This window comes from Python bivittatus, unplaced genomic scaffold (assembly GCF_059951505.1).
Source record: "Python bivittatus isolate LINGU-HERP-01145 unplaced genomic scaffold, Pbiv_v1 ctg000100_np1212, whole genome shotgun sequence".
In the NCBI taxonomy this organism is placed as follows: Eukaryota; Metazoa; Chordata; class Lepidosauria; order Squamata; family Pythonidae; genus Python; species Python bivittatus.
This window is the reverse complement of record NW_028277038.1, coordinates 3,140,137-3,166,033: the sequence shown is the minus strand read 5'-3', so window position 1 is coordinate 3,166,033 and position 25,897 is coordinate 3,140,137. Positions and strand designations below refer to the sequence as shown.

Below are 25,897 nucleotides of genomic sequence, written 5' to 3'. Positions count from 1 at the left end.
CGAGCAAGCTAAAAATATATTCAGGGATTTGCAATTTTTTTTCCAGAGAAGGGGCTATTTTTTTTTTCTTTTCTTTTACCTAAAAACTGTCAAAGGCATTGTGATTTTAAAAGAGAGCAGGAGGGAGGATGGAGAAAAGGAAGAAAGGCTAAAGCGAGCCATGCAGGTGGGGGTTCTACGGGGAGTTTACCGAAATAACTAATGAGATCATAGAATCATAGCATCATAAGGGACTTTGGGGTCATCTAATCCAACCCCCTGCCCAGGGAAGGAACCCTCATAATCCCAGACGTGGCTGTCCAATCATTTCTTGAAAACCTCCAGGGGTGGAGCACCCATGACTTCAGGAGACAGGCGATCGTCAAAGATTGCAGCATTCCAGCACTCCATTTTGGCCACACCCCTTTTCTCAGGCTAGCAGCACCCATGTGCCCTTGTTACTTTTCAAGGAGCGCCACGGAGGATGGGTCGGCTGCAATCTGCCACGTGAGAACCACAAGCTGCAAATCCCAGAGATGGGGGAGAGCAGCTTGAGGGTCAGCCTGGGACCCAAAAGATGTAAACTAAGCACATCCTGAATTAAAATCCTGAGACCTGAGTTCCTTGGCATGGTGTCTATAGGTACCAATTCATCCACAAACAACTTTCTTGGGGCTGATCAGGTGCCTCCCACCCCCCGTTTCACAACAGATTTCCCTTTTCCTTCATCGGAGGTCTTCAGACAGAGGCTGGATGGTCCACTGTCCAAAACACTTTAGCAGATTCTGTACTCCTAGCCTAATGAATATGCCAGGCAGCCCCAATGAGTTTTGGGTCTTTTTTCTTTCTTTAATCCAACCTAATTCCAGCAATTCCGAAAAAGGGCCCTAGTCTTATGCCATTGCTTCGACAACCGCCGAGTGATCAACTTAAACCAAGAAAAAACCCTGCCTAATCCCCAGGAAGATACACACATATTCTGACACCAAAACAAGCAGCCACTCGTTAACCCAAACCCCACACCCCCCCATGCCCCGCCAACCCCCCCAAGCCCCCACCACACCCCCAAATCCCCCCCCCCCAGATCTCTATAAATACCCACAAAAGGGTCACATCACCCTGGGCACAGAGAGAACCGCTCCTGTCTGTGCTCCTGCCCTCTGAAGATGCCGGTCACGGGTGCTGGCGAAACGTTAGGAAACAGAACTTCCAGAACACAGCCACACAGCCCGGAAGACCCACACCAGCCAACTTAAACCAATTAGCTTGACAGGTCAGCTACTTTTGCACATATATATGTATAAAACAATTGTTATTTGCGGAACAGTTTATGGGCTTTAACTTTGCGTTTTCTACATTTTGCATGTCTCTTACTTTGTTTTATCTCTTAAGCTGGCCCATGGCCATAACAATAAAATCTAATTTCACGATAATAACGGCTGATCATGCTTTAATCACCCCATGTTACGTCCTGGGAGTTTTTGTGAGCGTGTAAAAAGAGGCGTGCGGGTATTGTTTGTTAGGGAGTTAAATGAGGGAAAATAAATGGCAAGGAACAACATTTGGGGGCAAGGAATCTTTCTTGGACACTCTACCAGAATTTAATCTTTCACCCTTACCGAGGAGTAGGAAGCACGACTTCAGCAACTTGACAGGCTGGCATACAATCATGGCTGAAAAAGAATTACAATTCATTACTATGACTAAAGACAGCTGATGGTCACTGGAACTCCCGATAGCTAGGAGAGGATGGAAATTAAAAACAGAAAAGAAAAAAAAGGAGGGGGGATGAAGCCAGCAAGCATGAGCTAAAAACTCAGGAAGGAAATTATTTGCAAATTAAACCTGGATTTGGTCCCAGGCCTATGGTTGATGTAGTAATGTATTATTGCATTTGGAGGGGGGGGGGCTGCTTTGTTTGATCTGGTTTGTTTATAAGATGGTTTCAGTCTGGGCCGTCTATCTGGTGTTCAGTTTTATCTCTTTTTTATGGGTGGTTCAGTTTTAGATGCTGCCCAGAGTCCATTGGAGTTGGGCGGCTATCATCAATTCGAAGAAGCAAAAGAATACATAATAAAAGATTGTTCACACTACCAAATCAAACAAAAGCAGGTCACATGGCTTTACAACGGAGATGTGGGAGGGACGGAGGGAGTCCATGGGGTGGCGATCAAAGCCCTGCTGGGTAGAATCTCTGGTGGAATGAAGTTAGTTCAAGAGACCATCAACCACCATCTTTAGCCTGGACTCGGGTTTCTCTGTCAAAGGATGATAAGAGCTGAACCGGGTGTTCTTAGAAACTCTTAAACCGTCCCGTGTACATGGGCCAAAGGTTTAAATCCCATTGCTTAGAAGATCCTAACTGTTGATCTGTATATTCCAGTGCTGTGACAACTCAGCATTTGCCCATTTCATTATGATACATGCTCATTTGCAAGGGCCAGGGGACAGAGAGGACATGCAATATTAACCATTATCACCACGCCATCCCCACCCCTGCAGGGACAGAAAGACACGGCTGAAATTGAAAGAGGTGTTTCTAATTTACATTGAGATTTCCTGTAGCAAATGGGGTTGAATGGGACTCTCAATTCAGTGAATCAATGGCTAAGCTCCCATGCGATTTGGTTTTGGCATAGTGTCTTGCAGGAACCTGAACCAGTTATGGCTTATTCAAGAAACAACGGTTAAGAGAAGCACAGCTTACCATCATGCATGAAGGCCACAGTTGACACCTTGGGAGAACTGAGCAATGTAAGAACACAAGATCCCATCTTCATAAATTCAGATTGTCAAGCACTGTCGATAATTATCCTAGAATGAATGTCATTTGCAAATGTACCCCATGTTCCCCACTGGACTGGCAAGCTGGGAGAGGGGTAAAGAATAAGCAGCATGAGGCCCTCCTGGGCTGTCCCACTGCAGGTGACCAACTCCCATGTTCTGCACTAGCCATACATACCAAATCTTTCTTCTGCCTGCTTATTTACTCTGCTATTCACAATTTGCATTGCTAATTAAATGGGACTGAGCAAAACATGGGCTTTCTCTCTTTCTCTCTCTCTCTGTCTCAATTACATACACATACATGCCAAAAGGCCACAGCCCACCTGATGCTTTTGAAGGCAGGAACCCAAAAACAGCAAAACTAGGAGAAAAGACCTCCAAGCATAGTCTGGAAACGCAATCCTATGATTTGGGTTCCCCTGTATCTCTGCTTCCATCTCGCCCTGCAGAATTTATAAACCACCCCGGTGTAACTGGGCAGAATCCATCAAGAAATATAAATATCCTTTCTGCAGGTCTTTCATGAAAGAACAAGACTCTACGAAGGTGGAAGAAAAAATGGCTTTTGAGAGTGCTGATGGTCTGCAAAGGCTCTTCAAGAACTCCACGGGCTGATGTGGTTTATGGCGCCAAAACATTGTAAAAGAAAAGTAATTAAAACTCCAAAGAAACTTCAAGGTAATTAAGTCCCACCCAAAGGGAGCGAAGAAGCCATTCGACCTGTGCTAGTGATGCGTGGCTAACGAGGATTTTAAATGATGAGGCGTCACCAGCAGGAATCAAACATGATTAGTTTGAGGAGAAGCTTGGCGGCTGTGGAGGAGGAACTGTAGACTGCTTTATCATCATCCTCATCTGGAGAAAAGATCTTTCTCGAACTAAAACCCTAAGGAGTAACACGGGAGCCAGTACAGACCCTCAGCTTGATCCAACAGAACTCTCTCTTGCATAAATGAGCAATCCAGAAGTATAAGATGAAGCTTCTAGTCCAGACAAGAAGCACAACCAGGAGTACTAGCTCTATCATTATGGTAAGGTCACCACATGCCTTTCTTAAAAAAAATAAAAAATCAATGATGCAAGGTAAGAACGCTGTGCGCACTGGCTCCGTTTGCACATGTGCAGGTTGCAAAATTCCAGCCAATGCCTACCCCAGAAATTGGATTGCACCAGTGTGAAATCTGGTGTGGGGTTATTTGTGTGTGTGCCAATGTGGAATACAATACAAAGGGTTCACCCTAGAGAGCAACACAGGCACACTTGCATCTTGTGTTGATTATCTCCTACTTTAAATTTACCTTTTTAAGCCGGGGAAAAGAACGTATTTCATCTCTTAATGAAAAGAGATCTTTTAAACTGTTTTTAAAAGCATGCCGCTTGGCTGAATGCCTCCAATGTTTATTCCTCTTTTCACCTCCTGAAAGCCAAAGTGTTTTGAAAGCCACACTGTGAAGCAGTATTCTTTATGAAATAAGACAGATTGGGGAGGGGGATCTGCAGGGTGGTGACAAAAGTCAAGGTGACAGCTGCAAACTATGTGATGGCACCCTCCCCCTTTTTATGTGCGTCGGGCCCGTGACATATGCAAAAAGGGCCAGGACTTTGATCGTGGCATCACAGTTGCCATCTTCGCAATTCTAGACCCTGCAGATACCCCGGAGAGAGGAAGAGCGAGAGCAAGAACCGAAAAGTAAGAATTGGTCTTGGTATCAAAATGTCACTGTTCCCACTCAAGTGAGAACAGAGAGGTAAATGTGTAAACTGGACTATTTATGCTAATAGGACACAAAGCTGAATTAAAATATGCCCTATGGCACAAAGTCATTACCCCAAATTTTGTTTAGTTGACTCCCCTCCCCATTTCAAAAATATTCCTTGTTGCTACTAAGGCCAAACTACTGATAATGCCAACCACCATGATTTTCTGGTTGGAGCCCTGATACTTAGCTTGACATATTCTGAGCCAATGGAAGGCTTTCTTCTTCATCACGTCCATCCCGCCTACCTACTCCTATCTAGCTTCAAGGAAGGCCTTCAAGTCTTCCATCCTGGCACTTGAATTGCTGCTCCAACATGCAAGACCCATGGGAAGTGCATGACTCCCAGGGCTCCTGATGCCTTCGTACATAGGTTGGGCACCCTGGGAACTCCTCCTCTGAAAATCTCCAGGGCACAAGACCATTAGCACTCTCACAAGCCATTTTTTCTTCCAAATTCATAAAGTCTTGTTCTTTCATGAAACACCTGCAGAAAGGAAACGTTACATTTCTTCATGGATTCTGCCCAGTCAGTTACACAGGGGGTGGTTTATAAATGAAGTAAAATAATAAATACAGCCATTTGTCCCCGCTGTGCTAGTGATCCTTCCAAACAGTCCCACAGTTCTCCTGTCTTCATCCGTGGATTCTCAGATCCAAGATTCACTCAATCTCTAAAGATGCTTTTCTCTAACAGGGCCCCCCAGTTTCAATGTATCTATAATTTCCATATTGATTCTCCATTTGAGTCATCACTTTTAAATCATTAAAAAAGAGAGAGAGCATGATGAATATTTGTCAGGACAATACTAAAAGAACAAGATTAATTTATGGAAAGCTAACAGCGAGCTGTTTTATTAGAAGAAATATATCTGGCATCCTGGGAACTGAAATAATTCAAGGCAACAGCTTTTAAATGCTCACCAATCTTGATGGCAGCATCTTGCAACAATCAAAAGGGTTTAAATTCTGGCAAAAGGGTTAATAAACTGGTTGTTAGCTTTTATATAGTAATAATTTGATGGCTAAGCAAGAAGAACAACATCTTCCTAATGGAAACCTAAATGGGAGCTAAACATTTCCAACCAGCCAGATTATAAAGTTATGAATCCATAAACAACATCTCCCAGCAACTATTCAAGCCCAGTGCCTCTCAAGTTTTGCTAGATTGATTCTTATTCACATAATCCTCTGAACAGTCAAGATGGCAGCCACGACCGCCCAATTAAAGCCCCACCCCTTTTTGCATGTGATGCAAATGCCACAGGCATGAAAAAGGCACAGTGCTTTGGTCACATGGTTAGGTCTGCCATCTTGACTTTTTTGAACTCCCCTCACCCCCCGCAGATGTCCTTGGGCTAATCCAGTGCTAGCACACCCCTAGGAGTAGACAACTGCAATATCAAACCCATTTTATTCCACTCTTTAGATGTATCATCCTTATATTGTCATTGCAGCACCCGGCTGATGTCAACTGGGATTGAAAAAGCTAAACAGGGTTGAAAATTGGCTAGTCCTTGGATGGAAGGACCAGGCAATCTCAGGACAAGCTAAAAATCAGAAAAGTCAGAAAAACAACCTGGAAGACAACAACACCAGACCACTTGCACGTTACTGCCAAGAAAACGACATGGATGGGTCCACATAGTCACCAGGAGACAACCTGACTCAAAGGAGTCTTCAACTTTTCTCACCATCTTGGTGGGGTTCGGGTATCGCACTGAACCACAAAGACACATGGTGGGTTGGTGTAACTGTATTATCTGCCGCTGAGCTAATTTAAGAGTTTAAGAGTTTATAGCTCTGTGTGTTGGACAAGCCCAGTTGTGGTTTATTCAGTCACATATTGTTCAGCCGATCATGGCTTGTGTGGCATGGGTTCCTGACATAACCGAAGCCCAATATTTGTCTGCATGACTTTCATTGGGAAGCACAAGATGGAGATAAACACTGTTGTGGTTTGGTTAGAAAGGCTTCCCTAGTGATAATTGGTTCTTTTCTCTCTCTCTCTCTTAAAGACTTTCTGCAAATCTCAGGATTCACCTAAAACTGCCATGCTTTGGTGACAGCATTCTCTCCTTCCTTTGTCTGAATGCATTTCCATTTAATGAGGAGATTCCTCTCCAGACCATTTCAAACGGATCCCTTTTTCCACACCAATTGCCAACCAGGCAGCTCCACAGAAGCAAGATCGGTCTGATAACTCTGGGGAAACCGAGGCAGGCCAAATCAAAGCTGGGGGAGAAGAATTACCCCCTCATTTTCATTCAGTCCTTGAGTCAGAACACCTGCCATTAAGAACTCCTTCGGCGATAATTTCGGCACTCGAGTCCTACGTGGAATAGATTATTCATTTGTAAGATATCGAGTAAACACCACTGATGGGCAATCTCGCCTCTCTCAAGAACGTTGCCTTTTTCAGCCACATGGACGTGGCGGGTCACTGGTGAGCATCAAGCGAGCAGCAACACCTGGCGTGCCAGTCTGAACTGAGTTCAAATCCCTGCTCAGCTATGAAGCTTCAAGGTGACTCTCAAGTGAACAGCAAGATAGATAGATAGATAGATAGATAGATAGATAGATAGATAGATAGATAGATAGATAGATAGATAGATAGATAGATAGATAGAGATATAGGGAAATGGAGGGTGGGGGAAGGCATAGGGAGATTTTTAAACTTTGGGGGAAGACTTCTAACTTTTAACTTTGTTTCCCCCTCAAATTTCCTGCCTTAGTAAACTACAATAGCCCAGCAGACTCAAATCTGAGTGTTGGGACTACAATTCCCATCTGGCTGAAACTTCTTGGAGTTAAATTTTTCCCTGCTCTCCAGGGCTGTTAAAGGAAGCCTAATTTCTCTACACCTTGACCCCTTGCCACCGAAACAGGTGAATCCCAGAAGATAACCTGGGAAGACAACTAATGTTTCCTGGGAATGGTTGAAATTATTTTCCAGCTACGTCAGTGTTGTCCAAACTTGGCCACTTTAAGATGAGTGGACTTCAACTCAATCCCAGAATTCTGGGAGCTGAAGTCCACTCATCTTAAAGTGGCCAAGTTTGGACAACATGAACTACGTCTACCCCAATGGCGTTTTGTCTTTTGCTCTTTTTTACATTCATACATACACACGAGCACACGCAGGCCTATATTCACGTGGAACAACTTCTTTATGCAAGCTAGCCTACCCTGAAATTAAAAAATCTCGCCCGTTATGCCGATGGTGTGATCCGCATGTGAGATTCCTCTCCTCCCCCTTCTCCTCAACCTTTGCCCCACCAGCTCATGAAACAAATTAAAAAGTCAAATTGAAATGCAAATCTTTCCTGCAAATAATTAATCCCAAGGTTTCTAAAATACTGATATTAATTCCACCAGTGCTGATGGGGCAGGAATTAGGCACGGGGTATTTTTAGTGTTGAAGCGATGTCACACTAGCATGCGTCAAGAGAAGAGCTGCTTTTCCTCAAGCTGTGCAGATTTTTAGATACACGAGAAAGCCCTGTTGGAGTGGGCCAAGGATTCTCTTGTCTAGGGTTTCTTGTTTCTTCATGGTCCACCAGATGGTTTTGGGGTGCTCACAAGCGAGGAGATGCAGATGTAGACATCACCTGCCATTGTTCCACCTGACTGGATTTTGAAGACATCCAACTCACCCCCAACCCAGAGGCGGCATGGTATTTCTAGCCCTTGGTAGACATGACTTCCATGAATTCATCTAATCCTATCCCACAAACCACCAAAGTTAAAGAGCAACTTCCATGAAACTGAAGGAGTTCTGGTCCCATTCATCTTGGTCACATTTGGCTTCTCATCAAGAGATGTTATACGTGCACTGAGGCAAGGCCGTTAAACATGCTATGGATTTGATGCCATCCATCCCATTCTCTCTCCCACTGCCCACTTCACCCATGACAGCTGACATGTTCTTGCAACCTTAATTTTACAGACTACCCTACCCTGAAATTAAACTATATCCATGGGCAAACCAACATGGCACGTATCAAAATCCTGACAGGCAGGAACAGCTTGCTGATTGCTCCATCAGCCCTCGTAGGGTTTCACAAACCCCTTTAACTCTCTCGGTGCCTATGGAGAAGCTGTTTTAAGTCATTAGAGGTTCACGTGAAAAAAGATGGGTGATGGTCAATCCACCCTAACGTGTTCTCCAAGCTTCATTGGGACAGGTATCTGAAAGTAACTCTCTGAAGAACTATCTGGAGGTTGAGTCATGGCAACTGGACTTCTTTTCTTTTTTGGTAGCGACGTTTCGCTACTTGTCCAAGCAGCTTCTTCAAGAACAAGACTGAAGAAGCTGCTTGGACAAGTAGCGAAACGTCTCTACCAAAAAAGAAAAGAAGTCCAGTTGCCATGACTCAACCTCCAGACAATTCCACCTGGATGACTGAGAATCTTCATAAACACTCTGAAGAACTACTTGCTGATTTGCAGCCTCTGACTCCGATGTGGGAGCAATGACATCAGCTCCATTAGATGCCCTTTAAGGAATCCAGTGGAGAACATCACTGGCCTGGACAATCCTGGAGTCACAGGGATATCCCAGTGGATATTTCCTTTCCATTGCTCCCTCCTCTGGGTCAGAGGATCAGAGTTAGAGGATATTATAGGGGCTGATGTAAGTTACAGTCCAAGAACCTCTGGAGAGTTCTCTCCTCCATGCAGAGGGACCGCACTCATGGTCTGGATCATCAGCTGCTTATGTTTCTATCAGTAGAAACTTAGAAAATTGGAGCTGGGACAGGCACTAATTCCACTTCCTTGACCAGGTGATGAATCCCTTTGTTGGTTCCCTTTCCAGTAGAAATCACACCATCCCTTCTCTTTAATAAAACCTGCAATATTTGATCTGAAAAAAGCAGACCCTGCACCTGCGGGAAAATGCTAGGAAGAAAAAAATACAATTTTTTTTCTTCCCTGCCTTGTGGAATTTCCCCTCCCTATTGTCAGAGGGTCTGAAAACTCCCCCTTTCCAGCCACCGCGGCTTTTATTACTCCATCCAATGCGTCTTTCCGTCGTAATGAACCAGCACAGTGAAGAGAAACATAAACAACCACCAAAAAAATGTAATAAGCCTCTACAGGACGGAAAGGGGTGGAAATGGAACCAGCCCAGCTCTGAGCAGACACAACCAGGAGGGAGTTGCTGACTGGACCTACAGAAGGCGAACGAAAGAGTCATTATTCAGTCTACACCAGTCCATGATCACAATGATCGGTCTCCGCTGGAGATTTTATTGAATCAGCCGCTGGCCTCCTGAAATAGGAGAAGAAAAGAAGGAAGAAAAAAATCTAAAGGCTTGGTGATCAGGGAAGACTTCACGGGGTTCCCTGGCTATTAGGTTCCCAGCAGGACCCAGACACTTAATTTCATTGTCTTGAGCCCAGAAGGAAAGCTGTTTGCACAGTGCTTCAGACCCTTTTGCCCTCCTGCTCCAAGACACCCTTTCGTGGCCCTAAATTACCGCTGGAAACCAAACCCGGTTGGGGGTGGCGGGGAGGGGCATTCTTCACATCCTTATTTCCAGACTGCAGATCACTGACCTAGCATCCCTCCAGGGCCGTCTTGGGCTGCAAAGGTACAATGTTGGCACTCCCCTTAGATTTGTTCTTTTCGTGTTTCAGGGCATCAGAAGCCCATTTCTCAGCTTCTCAGCACAGGTTATCCCTGTTGGAAACACACAATAAATTGCCATGCATGGATAATGAGGGTGATGATATTTGTAGACCCCCCAACTCTCAACAACTCGAAGCTGCAGTGTGTTTCAAAGGTGAAATTGCCTGTATGTTCAGTGTAATTCCTGGGGATATGCAGTTTTCTTGAGAACAGGACAGAAATGTTTGCCTTTCCTTCTTCTCAAACGCTTTCAGGCTTCCCAAGTCTAGCCTACAGCTTTCAGATTTCCCGGTGGTGTCGTATCCATATAATAAACTGGACATGCTTAGCTTTCCAGACCAGCCCTGGGCTGCCTCCTTCTGAAAAATGCCTTGGCTTCTTGCATAAGGTATCATTGGCTGGGTTCACCTGACACGCTAAAGCATAAACCCTAGTTTGCAAACCACAATATCTGGCTTTGCCCAGCATGCTATGACAAACTAGGTTACAAAGTCCCATTTTCTAGATAGCCAAGATAACCATTCTGCGTTTAAATGGCTCTGAAAACTGCAGCGCTTGCTAAGGGGCTGCGCGCAACAGGGAATAAAAAAAATGCCAAGCATGTGCTCATTAACCGAGATTTATAGTTCATACACTCTGCAAACACCACCACGTTCACATTCATCTGCCCAAATATCTATCCAGGTTGCTAGTTATTTCGAATTTTAACAAAGTCGCTGATATAATCCCCTTACACTCAGCTCTGCTTATTAGAAAACAGGTCTGTGATAGTCCTGCCACATTTTCATTTATAAAATTGCCTATTCTCTCTTGCTTTGCCCTAAATGGTCTCTGGGAACAAAAGGTTTCTATTCTGCTACAACAGCAAGCTTTTATGTACTTTAAGTTGCCGGGCAACAGAACGGTATGCCACCCACAGGTATTTGCCTTCAGATGGGCTGAGAAGCAAAACAGAGACAAAGGAAAGGAATAATAAAACAATTTGCAATGGTTCCTTAAGGGGCTATTAACATTCACAGGCCTCCTGCCTTTGCTGATTCAAAGCTGATTCAAAGCCCGCTTGACTCTTATCCAGTTTCACTTGCTTAAGGTTTTAGTAGCTTCAGCACCCAGGGTTCCAAGCGTGAATTCGGGAAATTAAAATCAATCTGGAATGGGCTCCTACTGGTCTTCGAGCATTGGCTCTGCAGACAGAAAGCCCACGGTTCAATCGGCAGGTAGGAGTAAGATAAACATCTGTCTCCAGAGAAGCATTGCTGATCAGTTCTGAAGTAGAAGCAGGCAGCCTTGCATCCTCCAGATGTTCTGGACTCCCAGTTGCACCCATCCCATCCAATAACTGCCTGGGAGAAGTAGCTGCCCCACAGCTAAAGGACACCAGGCTATCCATAACAAACTTCTCTGCAAGTTCACCTAAAGCTGAGCAACCACCATGAGGAGAAAGGCCTCCTACTGAACATCTGTCCCATCCTTGATTGGAGCTCATTTATTGGCTGACTCACATATTTGCTTGGCCAGGGATCAAACATGCAAGCAAAGGCTGAACATGAAGATGAGAAACAGCATTGGATGGGCTCTCTGTGTCTTTAGTTTGACCTCCAACAGGATTTTGAAAACCCAAACGGTCTTGATTTGCAAAAGAGAACATGGGCTTGTCAACTTGGCCTTGAAACCATGCACATACGGACACCCGTACACATATACTGTGGGTGTATATGTAATGAAAGGAGTAAAATATGCTTTACTGGACTATATTATCAAACAGAGACTAAAATACCCATTCAAGGCATAGTGCCAACCACTAAAGAGATGGATTCATATACCTATTTTGAACAATACAAAACCTGGGGAAAACGTTTTCTGTGGATTACAACAACCTTGGGCAAAATGGATTTCTAAGAGAATTTAATATAAAGGGCCTGATTTACTGTGATAAGGACTATAGGAAAGGAAAGATGGAAGGAAGGATGGAAGAAAGAGTTCTCTGAAGTGAGAAAGAGAAAGAAAAGGTGTGATGCACTTCACATAGAAGATCATAATGAACACTCAACTGATGGGAACAAATTGGAAATGTATGATGAGAACCTGGTGATATGAAATAATAACAGAGGAAGGAGGAAGAGAGAAGATTCAGAAAAGTAAGCAAATCAAAATAGGCTTCTTTTAAAAAAAAACTTAAGTTGGAAAGAATAAAAGAACAGAATTCAGGTATTCAAAACCATCCTTCACCCTCAGCGTATTGTGACTTTTATGTCCAGGAATTACAGGAGAAAGGAATAAAGGGCTGTAAGCAAGAGAAGAAGACAGAAAGGATGGGGCTATTTCAACCCCCATCTTGGAAATTTCAGAAGAGTGCTTGATTTCTGCTTTATCAGACTCAGGGTTCCTCTAAAAACCTCCAAGAGGAGTTGAAGGAAGCCAAACTTGCAATCTCGTACTTTTCCATTGAGAAGTTAGACCAAAAAAAAAACAAAAAAAGTCCAGGAGAGCCAGTTTGATCTACAGCAAAACGAAAACACTCACAAACACAAATGGGTAATACTTGGATTAGGAACCACCACCGCACCCCAAAATAAAGATTTTTTTTTTTAAAGTTTGAAAGCTTTTTTGTTCTCCAGAGCTCTTCCAGCAATAGCAGATGGCAAGGATGGGCTGCTCTTGGCTGATCCCCAAAACCTGATTGGTGTTTGAATGGGAGGAAACCACCAGAAAACCCAGAGCAAACTCATCCCAGAAGAATGCAGTGACAACCTGGGGTCAAGCTTGACTCCTGATGACTTCAAGGACACATCCATGTAGCTTTCTTGACAACGATATAGAAGTAGTTTGGGGATTTTTTCTTTCCACTCCAGCATGTAGATTTCCTTATGTTGCCTTGTCCACATCATCCCCAGACCTGGCCCTGCTTAGCTTTCTGAATCATAACTTAAGTGAACACTCATGGTCTTGTTTTAGAAAGGGGCTTTCTGAAAACACAAAACCAAGCTCTTATTGTGCAAAGATGATTAAAAGACAACACCTGTAACATATATTGAGTTACTGTGGGCATTTCATTTAGGGGAAGGCTATGTTTTGGGGGGGGTTATGGGTGAGTTGAATCTTCTAAACTAATAGCAAGCTAAGGCAGAGCTCCGAAATGAAGACAGTTCAAAGATAAATATTTATTCTGCGGGCAACAATATTTATTGTTGTGGAACAGATCCTGTGGAGTTTTCTATTTACATTCTTTAATCAATCCCCCAAAATTAAACCAATCTCATAACGGAAAGGGTCGGAGTATTAATCAACTCGAAATTCACTTCATGTAATTCAGTAGTTTGAAACAAGGCAAAAAATGCTGTTCATAAAACCTAAGTTACTGTGACAACTACGATTTCATGGGTCAGCAAAACTTCCTGTACTCTTACTAAGTTTACAGCTAACTTAAATTTTGACATGCACTTTGCTTCAACTATTTTTTTCCTGGCTGGTGTGGGTCTTCCGGGCTGTGTGGCCGTGTTCTGGAAGTTTTGTTTCCTAACGTTTCGCCAGCACCTGTGACCGGCATCTTCAGAGGGCAGGAGCACAGGCAGGAGCAGTTCTCTCTATGCCCAGGGTGATGTGGCCCTTTTGTGGGTATTTATAGAGATCTGGGGGGGAAGGGGGGGATTGGGGGGGCTTGGGTTACTGAGTGGCTGCTTGTTTTGGTGTCACCATCTGTGTGTATCTTCCTGGGGATTAGGCAGGGTTTTTTTCTTCTATTGAATTGCTAACGAGGGGCTGCTGGGGGTGATTAGCAAGTTCACTGTGTGAACTGTTCACATGTCCTGGTGGTTGAGCTGAGTTCCTTGACCTTTTGCAGGCTGTATTTTTCAGGATTGGTAGCCAGGTTTTGTTGATTTTTAGACTCCCCTCTTTTTTATTGAAACTGTGCTGGTGCTTGTGAATCTCAATGGCTTCCCGGTATAGCCTGGTATAGTGGCTGTTGGTGTTGTCCAGTATCTCTGTGTTTTCAAATAGGATTTTGTGTCCAGTGTGCTTGAGAGCATGTTCAGCTACTGCAGATTTCTCTGGCTGCTGTAGTCTGCAGTGTCTTTATCCAAACATCTGGCCACCCTTCTACAGACCCACGTTGGACAGACTCCAGCCCACATCAGAGACTCAGGACATTTCATCAACAAAATCAGCACCCTGAAACTCAACCCCACGGACAAACTGGTCAGCTTTGACGTGGTCTCCCTGTTCACCAAGGTATTTCACCAAGAATGAAATAAAAAGAGCCATCAAACCAAGACAACAACATGCGACTGAAGAAGAAAAACAGCCACCCACCAACAAAGTATTTCTGCCCTATATCAAAGGGGTCACATACCGCATGGGAAAACTGATGGAAAAACACAATTTCCAAACAATCTTCAGACCCACCAGAAAAATACAAGAAGGGCTAAAATCAGCAAAAGACAAAAGGGATCCCCTCACCGCCGCAGGAGTATACCGCATACCATGCAGTTGCGGGCAAGTATACATCGGGACCACAAAACGCAGCATCCATACCAGGATAAGAGAACACGAAAGGCACTGCAGACTACAGCAGCCAGAGAAATCTGCAGTAGCTGAACATGCTCTCAAGCACACTGGACACAAAATCCTATTTGAAAACACAGAGATACTGGACAACACCAACAGCCACTATACCAGGCTATACCGGGAAGCCATTGAGATTCACAAACACCAGCACAGCTTCAATAAAAAAGAGGGGAGTCTAAAAATCAACAAAACCTGGCTACCAATCCTGAAAAATACAGCCTGCAAAAGGTCAACGAACTCAGCTCAACCACCAGGACGTGTGAACAGTTCACACAGTGAACTTGCTAATCACCCCCAGCAGCCCCTCGTTAGCAATTCAATAGAAGAAAAAAACCCTGCCTAATCCCCAGGAAGATACACACAGATCTGACACCAAAACAAGCAGCCACTCAGTAACCAAAGCCCCCCCAAGCCCCCCCATCCCCCCCCCCAGATCTCTATAAATACCCACAAAAGGGCCACATCACCCTGGGCACAGAGATAACTGCTCCTGTCTGTGCTCCTGCACTCTGAAGATGCCGGTCACAGGTGCTGGCGAAATGTTAGGAAACAAAACTTCCAGAACACGGCCACACAGCCCGGAAGACCCACACCAGTCATCGTATGCCGGCCGCAAAAGCCTTCGACAATTTTTTTTTTTTTCCTCTTTCCTTCCAGATAAAAATTACATTCCAGTCCTCCTTTAACCCCAGGATTTCTTTATTCATGTTTTTTTTTTAAATTCATGCAACTCTAAATAGAATGTGGGTCACAAAAATAGCCATTGGGAGTTGGGCAGCATAAACATTTCAATCATCATCAGAAATGGATCATAAATTTGCCTTTTAAACAAGAAAGTAATAGTATTCATTGGCAGCACAAAATATTATCCGTTACAAATACTCATCAATAGTTGACAAATAGTTGTCTTTAGGGTAGAGAAATTTATTCAAACTCTATCAATGTTTGAGTGTTGGATGGATTTCAGTCAAAACCAGTCCTTTAAACCCCAAGAGGTAAAACCTACGTATTGACTTGAAGACAATGTTGCATTTCTCATCGTTCCCCTCATGTATTTTTATTTTATTCACCACCCAGAGTTTCTTTTGGTAGATGAATGGCTATATAAAAGTAAATAAATAAGTAAAATTCCTTTGCATTCAATCCTCCGCAAAAGCAATTGACTTGTTGCTTCAAGGGAGAAAACTCTCAGGAATGGGGTATCATAATTTCCTCACGTGGCCTTTCATTAAACATCGGTCTCTAATTTGCAGCCTCTCTGGCTCCTTATGCTTCTAGTCAATCCCATGAAGCTTTTGGAGACTGGATTTGCAGCCTGAAAGGCTGTAGAGTGAGGGAAGAACGTGTAACAGAAAACACACTCACACACCATTACGCCCTACGCCCTTGGCCATCTTGCAGCAACAAAGGAAGATCAAAATTCCATCAAGAAATTCTACCAATGTTCTAAGCCTGAGAATGAGGTAGAAGTAAGAAACTTCTTTTTGCTATGCAATGGTTACAAGAGAGAAGATGGCACAAGTATTGATACAGACGGTCTATGATCATGTTCAGAGTTAGAACTAAAAAAAAGAAGAACCCACGTGGCAGATTGAGAGCCCAGAAGGAACCAGAAAAGCCAACACATTCTGAAACCCATCCTATGTGTCCAGTGTGGAAATAGTTGCAATGCAGAGGGATTGCAAACTAACTTAGCTTCCTGATGGCCTGAGCTATTCTAAATCAAAACGTCTTCCCACCGACATAGCCACATAATTTTAATGAGTATGCTCCTCTCAGATTCCTACAGGATGGTGACACCAGCTCCGCGGGGTATAAGGTGGGGTGGTTTTGCTGTATTTTGCAAAGCCATGGGCAAAATTGGCATCTGGTCATGCTGATTACATCTTCCCTGAATCATGAATGAAACGTGATTAATCTCCAGCAAAAATCTGGGATTAGGATACAAGAATTCCACATCCGCCTACTGGCCACGTGAATTAAGCAGAGTATTGAATGCACCTTTGGGTCTATCTCATCCACTACAGCTGAGGTGCAGTCAAGTCATAGGGTGTTGATGAACTGAAGGTAAAGACTCACTCACAGAGTTCCAACTATTAGCAAAGCAGCTTGAAAGTAAACAGGAGGTGCCAAGGATACCCTGTGCATACCTTGATCAAGACTTACACAACAGATATTTCCAACAGTAGAAAATGGAGGCCATTGTTGCAGACAACAAAAGGAAGCTATGTTGGGTATTTCAGTTCAAGAGAAAGCAGACTGACACATCAATAAAAGTTGCTGTTCTCCCCAACACACACTCACTCACACACACAAACACACCAAGTCTTAATGAGAAAAGACACCTGTGGTTACACACAGCACACCGTGGCTTTCTTACCAGTTCTCGGCGTTTGGATCAATGCGTTCACACACAATGGTAGCAGTCGTCTGTGTCCGTCCATTGTCAACATCTTGTTGAACTTGCCACTGGTGTGGATCAATGACTCGAATGTCGATGATCTTCACACCCGGGGCAGCCTTAACTCTGCCAGGAAAGCAACAGACATGGGTTTAGCTCTAAACAATTGAGGCAAAGAAGAGAGCAAAATTCTCAAGGGCAAAGACATCTTTCTGTCCACATGCCCCAGAGCCTCAGCTGGATGGATGCTTCAAAATGCATCTCACCCATGTGAGAACCTGGGGCAGGACTGCAATTTGTCCAGAGCGGATGAGGTCCTTCTCCCAAGTTCCTCGTAAGGTCCTCCTCCTTCAACTGGAGGCTCAGTTGTGAGATAGGAAGAATTGGATATTCTTAAGGTCAATGCAAACATGAATGAAGGATGAACATGCCTTCTCAATCATGAGCCTTTAAAACCAACCACTCTTCCAAGGGCCACAGCAAACAAGTCAAACAGGGACTTGAGATCTTCACCCAGGCAGGAGCAAAATGCTCAGCCCCTTTTTTCATTGGAGGGGGAGGCTGGAAGGGTTTTAAAGGACAGAATGGGTTGTTGATTCCCATGGAGACTTAAGACCTTAATTGTCCCCCAAATGGGTAAAAAGGTAGCGTCAAAAACTGGAGGGTTTGCAACCAAATTTCCATGCTCACAAGCTCATCCTTCTGTGCAGTGGAGAATTCTGGTTTGGTTTGTTTCCCCACATAACTTCTCCACCAGTCTATTTGTTCCAACCATTGGCTCCAGTGCACTTTTTTCCATTTTCCTCCTGCTATTTATGTATAACGTGTTGACATGGCAGGGACGTCCTAGCTTATCAAAGTATTGCATTCCAGGTAAACAGCATAACCTGGACACAGAAGAACAACAAGCATCAGACAATGTTTTTAGGGACGCTAACAAGCAGAAATGCTGCTAATAAGGTGTCCTACTTTACTTCTCAACCTCACTGCAGCCCCAGGCAGGCAATGTAATTCTAGAAAACCATCTGCTCAGGCCATGCAAGTAAATGTATGTACCTGAAGGGCTCAATCCCAGAGGCCAGCGAGGGCCCGTAGTTGCCCTTTGCATTCTGCAAACTCGGTCCATGAATACAAATTCAGGAATCAGGTGAACTTTCCCGCATGCACGCCACCCCAGGGCAGGGTAGAACATTGAAGGTAGGACTTTCGTGCTGAAAGGAGGTGGTTATTTCTTCCCATCCTGCAGCAATTTTTTAATGAATTCCTTGTTGCAAGTATGAAAAAAAAATGGCTTAATAGGTTCCTTTCCCAACCATAGTTTATAGTGGAAACAAAATGGAAAGATCTGTTCCTGGACAACTCCAAAGAGATGCCCTAAACAGTAGCGACTGTAAATTTAGTTATTATGAGATGCACCCAGATAGAAATTTTGACATGAAAGTAAGTGGCTGGAAATGAACTGTTTAAATTTTTATTCGCCATCCATTTTACATTTGTGCACAGAGGTTCTCCCTGTAAAAGCTTGTTTTTACATTGGATTTGATAGGATGGTGTTCTCTCCAGCTGCATTTTTTTATCCACATGGCCCAGGGCCAAAACAAAACAATTGAACTGAAGCAGGAACTGGGAAATTAATCAGTTATTTGACAATGCTAACAGGATTACAATCTGCAATCTGGTGCAGGTTTACTCTTAACAAGAAGTCCCACTGGGCTGAAAGCTTACTCCCAGAAAAATGAGTAGGTTGCAGTCATTATCTATTAATAAAGCAGGTTTTCGGCCAGGGCCGAAACCACAATGGAAAAATTACAATTTCTAAATGGTGAAAATCCATGGGTGTTTGGGAGGAGTTATTTCTCCTGCTAGTTTTAAAAGATCTTCACATTTGTTTCAGTGGGGCAGGAAATAAATATAGCTTTGGGGGGGGGGGGACACTTTTTTTTCCCCAAAAGAAGCCAATTAAATATATATATGTAAAGAGCGTTTTTTTAAAAAATGGTTCTCCCGGATTGTCTTGGAAGCTAAGCAAGACTGGGCTCGGTTAATACTCGGAAGGGAGAAAATCTGGAACTCTTAGGGCTGTTGGTTAGATCAGGAGGTCAAAAAAAAAGAAGGGGAAAAAGTCACAGAAGATGATTTCTAGGGAGAAAATGGAAAGGTACTGTTTTGTGTGAAAACTGACATTCGCACAGTACTTGTGTTAGAAGAAGGCTTGTCAATAAATGTTAATAAATAAATATCTCAACCTTGGCACCCCAGCGTTAGTCATTAATTCAGAATGTTTTCCTTTCCTTTTGACCTTATTGTTTACAGTCTTCTTTTCCCCAGCTAGATATTCATAGACCAAACTGCAGGATAATAGTTATATATCTGATGAAACAGACCTGTAAGCTTTCAAAAGCTGTGCATTAAACACTTTAGGCTGGAATTCCCTAATAGGCCTTCCTATTCCCAAAGCCCATTGGGAAGAACATGCAAGGACAGCTTTTGATGGCTGAGGATCACACCTCACATTAGGAAGAAGAAGCCTGATCAACACTGGCTGGCGGGGCAGAAGATAATACAAACATGATTGAGCTCCACTTTTTAGTTCCACCATCCCAGATTTCAGAAGAGGAAGCCTGAGGCCTATTTTTGTGGTTTTAAGCTCTTTTAAAGCCTATCTGATGGCTTATCAAAAAGCTCTTTTAAAGCCTATCTGATGCTGCAGATTTCATGTGCTCTCTTCAAAATGGCAGAAAAACCATATTACATTCTCAGCATCTATGGTCCAAGGAGGATCCAAAGTTGCAAAAATGTGGTTTGGGAGGTCATGTGGGACTCCAGGGTTGAGACTGTCCACCTCTGCTGTCAACCATGCAGAGAACAAGGAGGAATTAACCTTGGCATAAATAGCAGCTTTGATTTCCAAGCTCTTTGATGGCACCATGATCAACCACGTGGCACACCCATTCGGAACAGTCAGAGATGAAGCCCTCTTACGCGTGGCACAGCACCAGTGCAGAATTCATCAAAAACCTGAGGCTCTGTTTCTTCCCAGTCCATTAAGTAGGTGAGCAATGTCCAGAGCGATTAGTATAAAATGGCACAACAAAACTGCCAACGTCGGACACAATGTAAAAAACATACATGCAGATGGCTCCATCTCAGATTTATTACACTTTTAACATCTAAATCAGGAGGATTCTGTCCTATAGATTGAGACTGATCTGAAGTAATTTAATGGGAAGCTGGTCGTTGAAACACATAATCACATTTCTAGAACAATGTAATTACATTGAGTGTGATGTGATTTCTTGCCAGTGGGTTTAAAAAGTGCAACATCTACCAGTCTTTGGCTCTTGCATCAAACATGACAACCCCAGCAAAATTAGTTTTGGGAAGGATGATAGAGCATTCAATTAAAAAAAAGGACATTAGAGGGGTTGGAGAAAAGCAAGACGCAGCAGAAAATGCGATGACTGTATGCTGACAACGAATGGGCATCAATAAGAAGAAAATCTTGCCAAGCAAACATTCGGAATATTTTATGTATTTTAAACATGGTATCTTAAGAGCTGCCCTTTGGCCTTTACATGAAATGAAGAAGTTGTTACTGGTGTCAATCGTTTTCAAACTGACCAATGGTAAAAAAGTAATGTTTTAGAGGTAATGGTCTCACTTGGGTCTCCCTGTTCCTATGATGGATTTTTGGATGGATGGATGGACAGATATTTTAATTTCCCTTATTTTGAATGGGTAAGCCAATCCTGCTACATTTGAGAGGTTCTCTTGCTCATTTTGCTGAAGGGAGTGGGCGGGAGTCAGGGTTTCTATCCCAAAGTCTAGCCCTAATGATGTCAATCTCTGAAAAACAGTATATCAAAAGACTGGATGCATTGTTGTTCTGATTCATCTAAGGCCAAGCTTCGGCGTTGTCAAGCGCTGCAACAGCTAGGCCAGATCAAGGAAGCAAGAATTACACAGATTTTGATATGGTGCCTTTAATGCTCATAGTAGTGGATAACTATAACAACTTGGAAACTGCGAGAGAATCTCCAACGCTCGTTTATAGTGAGTGCATTAAAATGGAGTCTCTTTATTAAAGTGGGGTTTCTTCCAAAGTTTCTGGTCGCCTGGCTTAACACAAGATTCTGTCAATGTAGCTTTACACTAAAGCAGAAATAGCTTATCCGGTTGTGTTTCTTGTCTGGTCTACCTGGGAAGGCTGACATCAATCTTGCAAGTCTGAAAGTACAGATCTCCTGCCGTCTCCTTTACACCCTGAGAAACTAGGGAGGGTCTCTTCTGAGCCTCTTTCTTCACCCATTATGCAGCTGTGGGCTATGCCGTCTCTTATCTGACCATTCCCTAGGCAGCATCTCTTTGCCCCATCTCTTAAGACCATTCCCACATACCATTACAAATGTGAATTGAAAGGCATGATGGGAAGGACTGGTTCAGAAGCAATTTCCATTTAACGTCTTGTCTGAGTGTACTTCAGGAGGAAAGAAACAGCTGCAGATGTAAACATCACACTTGTTCATGCTGCCACTCAGGTGCTCCTTAGAGGCCACAGATTAGTAAAGGGCATGAAGAACCAATGGCACATAAGTGCAAGAAAAAGGTCTGAAGGTAGCTTACACTCCAGGCTTGTATCTCACTTCACCATCAGATGATCTCTAAGGCAGTTGCATCCAATCCAGCAGACTGAATAAACAGAGTGTGTGGTTGTGGAATTTCATTTTCTAAGCCCCAGATAAGCTTTGCACTTGCAACTGATTCAGAAACTGCTTTTGCAGTGCAATCGTATGCATGTCTATTGGAAAGGAAATGTGTTTAGGAGTTGGCTTAGAGGGAGGGTAAAGTTCAACGGGGCAGTATTTGTTTTACATGCCAAAGGGGCCCAGTTCAATCCTTGGCATCTTCAGGAAGGGGTGAAAAAGGAGTAAAAAAGACTAAATACAGAATGAAGCAAAATATTCTAGCACTGGACGTATTGAAGGATATTTTGAAAAATAGACTCAGAAGCTAATATTAATACAGTCAACAGAGACATCTGCCTCTATGGAGAGACTGTGTCTAAAAGATATCATGGAGCAAGTTTTACCTGACAAGATTGAGACTGAGTTGAAAGTGAACATACAAACGACAAGCTAAAGAATGACATGGAAAAGATGTTACACTGGACATACAAAAGAAACCGGCTGATGTTTCAATAATTAAAAGGGATATACAAACAATAAACCAAGAGAGTGACCTGGATAATTTTCCTATATTGGATTTACAAAAGAGGTTTTGAAGAATCTTGTGAGAAGGAACAAAGAAAAAATGAAAAGAAATCAAGTTCTAAGACATTATTTGAATGGACTAAAGATTAAGATTGTTAGAAGTAAAAGGAAGGAATATAAAGTAGGTTTATTTGATCAAGGTTAAAATAGATATGTGATATTTCTGGTAACCATTAATTGGCTTTTGCTGACACTAAGACTGAAATGACAATGCTTTATGGATTTGTTTATAGATAAGAGATGGGATATGGGAAGAAGAGATCATTTGTTGTATTTTAAGAGGGTGTGATAAGTTACTAAAATTGTTTGTATTTGTTGTGATGAAGGTGGGAAGTCCCTTCTTTATAAATTCCTTTTCTTTTTTTTACTATATTCTTACTTTTCTTTCTTTTCTATTTCTCTACTTTTTTCCTTTTCTGCAGCTTCTACTCTTTCTTTTCATTTTTAAAAAAGCGATTAGGTGGAAAACATGTGATGTGGGAGCCTATCTGGGATTGAGGCATGCTTCACTGAGGATCCTAAACTACTACCTGAAGACCAACAATTGAAGGATATAGCCAGCAGAACTGAGACCTCTCCAGATGTTTTAACCTACAGCTCCCATTGGCTCCATCTAGTATGGCCATGGTGAGAGAAGATGGGAGTAATAGCGCTGAGCGTTTGGACAGCATTTGATTGCACTGAATCAGCCAACAGCTTAAAAGACTTAAAAGACCTTCTCCACCTGAAGGCCATCTTAGGAACTGTCCGAGGTGCTGAACCTTCATACAAGGGTAGATTTGCTGGGCAGGTGGGTAGAAATTGTTAACTGTTTATCTCAGAAACTAAAGGTTGACCCTGCCCCCCCAAAAAAGGAGCAACCTTGATCAATCTGTTTATTCTGCTTCAGCCCAAGGGAAATATTTTCTACCTTGGTAATGAAAGGGAAAATCACCTATAACTCCTTCCTTCAGCAGAACATGTGCAGGTAAGTGAAGTTACTTCTATAGGTCTGAGTCAACTGTCTAGACATCCTATGAATTCAAACCTTTTTTTTTTTTAAATCCCTGGTTAAATGTGCACAGGATTGCAAACTGTGAAACTCCTCCACTAATGATAAAGGAGGGAAGTGCAGCCAATCAGGGAGATGTCAGCAAGATTTACAGTCAGAAGAGTATGGCTCTGGGGTTGTCAACAATTCCCTGGAGGGCCACGTCAACATGCCATCCTTAACCTCACACCTGGTGGTCTTAATATATCATGGCAGAGTTGAATTCGCCATCCTTCTGCAAGCAAGAACCAGCCGTCTCTGGAGGGAGGGAGGGGAATGGTGCTATTTCCCCAGCCACATGCCCAAGTGAGTTGTCACAGCAGATCATGTCCATTTCTTATTCCCAGCGGCCTGCTGTCAGTCACGCTCAACAAGAGTGTGGAAATTCAATTTGTCAACTGGTGATCCTTAAGTGATCAATAATTACCTGTAATTAAGGTGCAATTTCAATGCTACAGCAAAGGAGTGGTGCCTGGAATGAGAAATTACAAGCAGAAGAAAGAGCCTGGGAGAGCTTATCCTTCAAATCAATTTCCCTGTCTCCAATCAGTAAACTGTAGAAACAAGGGCTTCTTAGTCTGGGGGTGTTGGCAAACCTCAAGAAAGACCATCTCTCCCACAAGAGAAAAAACTGTCCTTGGACACAGAATTTAGATCTGAGAAAATTTATGCAAGGAAGAACAGATCAGAGACATCTTTGTTAAATATATTCTCTTAGAGAATGTATATTAACAGCCATACATTTGGGGAGGAGTTGCTTTTTAAAGTTCTCTGTGCGAGGGAAAAGTGCAAAGGATAATGGAGGGAGGGAGATAAAATAAAACACTGACATAGTACAGGTAGTCCCCAGGTTAAGAATGAGTTCCGTTCCCAAGGTCTGTCCTTAACTCGAATTTGTAGGTAAGCCAGAACAGTATTATTTTATAGTACTGTATAAGTAGCATTGGGTAATGAACTTGAACCATTGTGTGTTTAACTTGAATTTTTCTACAGTAGGCTCCGTACTTAATTATGGGTCATCCTTAAACCGGGCACTCTTTACCCAGGGACTACTTGTAACACAGAAAATAAAACACCTGCAATCCTATATCCACTAACATAATAAACCCAGGTTAACTCACTGTATTTCCTTCTACATATCTATAGGATTATGCTGTAAATATCTCCTTACTGTATTATGTATTCCATTCCAGATCCACAGCTTGCAAAACATGTCTTTACTTCATGGCACAAGTCTCACATCACATTGTAAAACTTCTTTAAAAAAAAAAATTTCAATTAACTAAACATATTAATTCAGAGGGGGGGGGAAACCTTGGGGGAACTGAGTAGCTGATCAATGCTACTTTACCATCTCTCTAGCTGTTCCTTTTGCTTTGCCACCAAACAGACAGATTCAACAGTTGTTCTGTTATAAAAAAAAAAAAGGAAACCTGATCTTCCACACTCAAGAACATCTCTTTAAATAATAGAAAGCTACCAAGTATTTAAACTTAGCTCTAAGCCAGTGTTGTCCAAACTTGGCCACTTTAAGATGAGTGGACTTCAACTCCCAGAATTCCCCAGCCAGCCATGCTGGCTGGGGAATTCTGGGAGTTGAAGTCCACTCATCTTAAAGTGGCCAAGATTGGACAACACTGCTCTAAGCTTTACTATAGATTCCCCTGCAAATAAAAATGAGGGACCAGAACAAGCAAACTGAAAGGCTCACTGGAAAAATCTGAGAGTGAACAGAAACATCCTCTTTCCGTTGAATTTCCCCTCAAACTGAGGGTCACGTCCGGTTTTTGTTGGATGTAGGAAACTGCGAAGATGGAAAGCGCAACAGTCATTAATGCTACTCAAGCCGTGAGGGGAGGGTTGGTTTTATTTTTTAAATAATTCTCACCCAAAAGGTCAAATCATAACACCGTCAGGTGGGGTGGGAGGGTGGCAACCTCTATTAAAATGTGAGCATCCTTCCATGCTAAGATGAAAAGAATGAAAATGGTGGCCCCCAAGCACAGAATGCAGGATGATGCTGGAGGATCTAACCATAGCAGGGCAAAGAAGAGGTTGGCCAATCAGTACATCGCCCAAGCCACTTTGCTTCAGGTAATAAATATCCAGTGATGTAACCCATGCAGTTCTGAATATAATAAAATAGGGCAGAGAAACCAGGGAGTCTATTGATTATATCAGCAGGTAAGGAAGGTGAAAGTTCTATCCAGGGTGCATCATTTCAGAACATCAGTAGATGTTCACCTGATCTTCTACACAAGGAAGGGTGGATAGTGATGTGCATGGAAATGAATAATATCTAGGGCAGTGTTTCTCAACCTTGGCAACTTGAAGATGGGTGGACTTCCACTCCCAGAATTTCCCAGCCAGCATGGCTGGCTGGGGAATTCTGGGAGTTGAAGTCCACTCATCTTAAAGTGGCTAAGTTTGGACAACACTGGCTTAGAGCTAAGTTTAAATACTTGGTAGCTT

General features: G+C 43.0%; 1 protein-coding gene across 1 annotated transcript in view; it reads right to left on the bottom strand.

Annotated features, from left to right (window-relative positions):
- TMEM132B (transmembrane protein 132B) overlaps nucleotides 1-25,897 on the bottom strand; it is a 158,085-nt gene that overhangs the window by 79,444 nt on the left and 52,744 nt on the right. Inside the window, exon 3 of the mRNA XM_088135290.1 lies at nucleotides 17,105-17,251. Coding sequence (XP_087991416.1) covers nucleotides 17,105-17,251 — 147 coding nt within the window. The remainder of the gene's footprint in view (nucleotides 1-17,104; nucleotides 17,252-25,897) is intronic.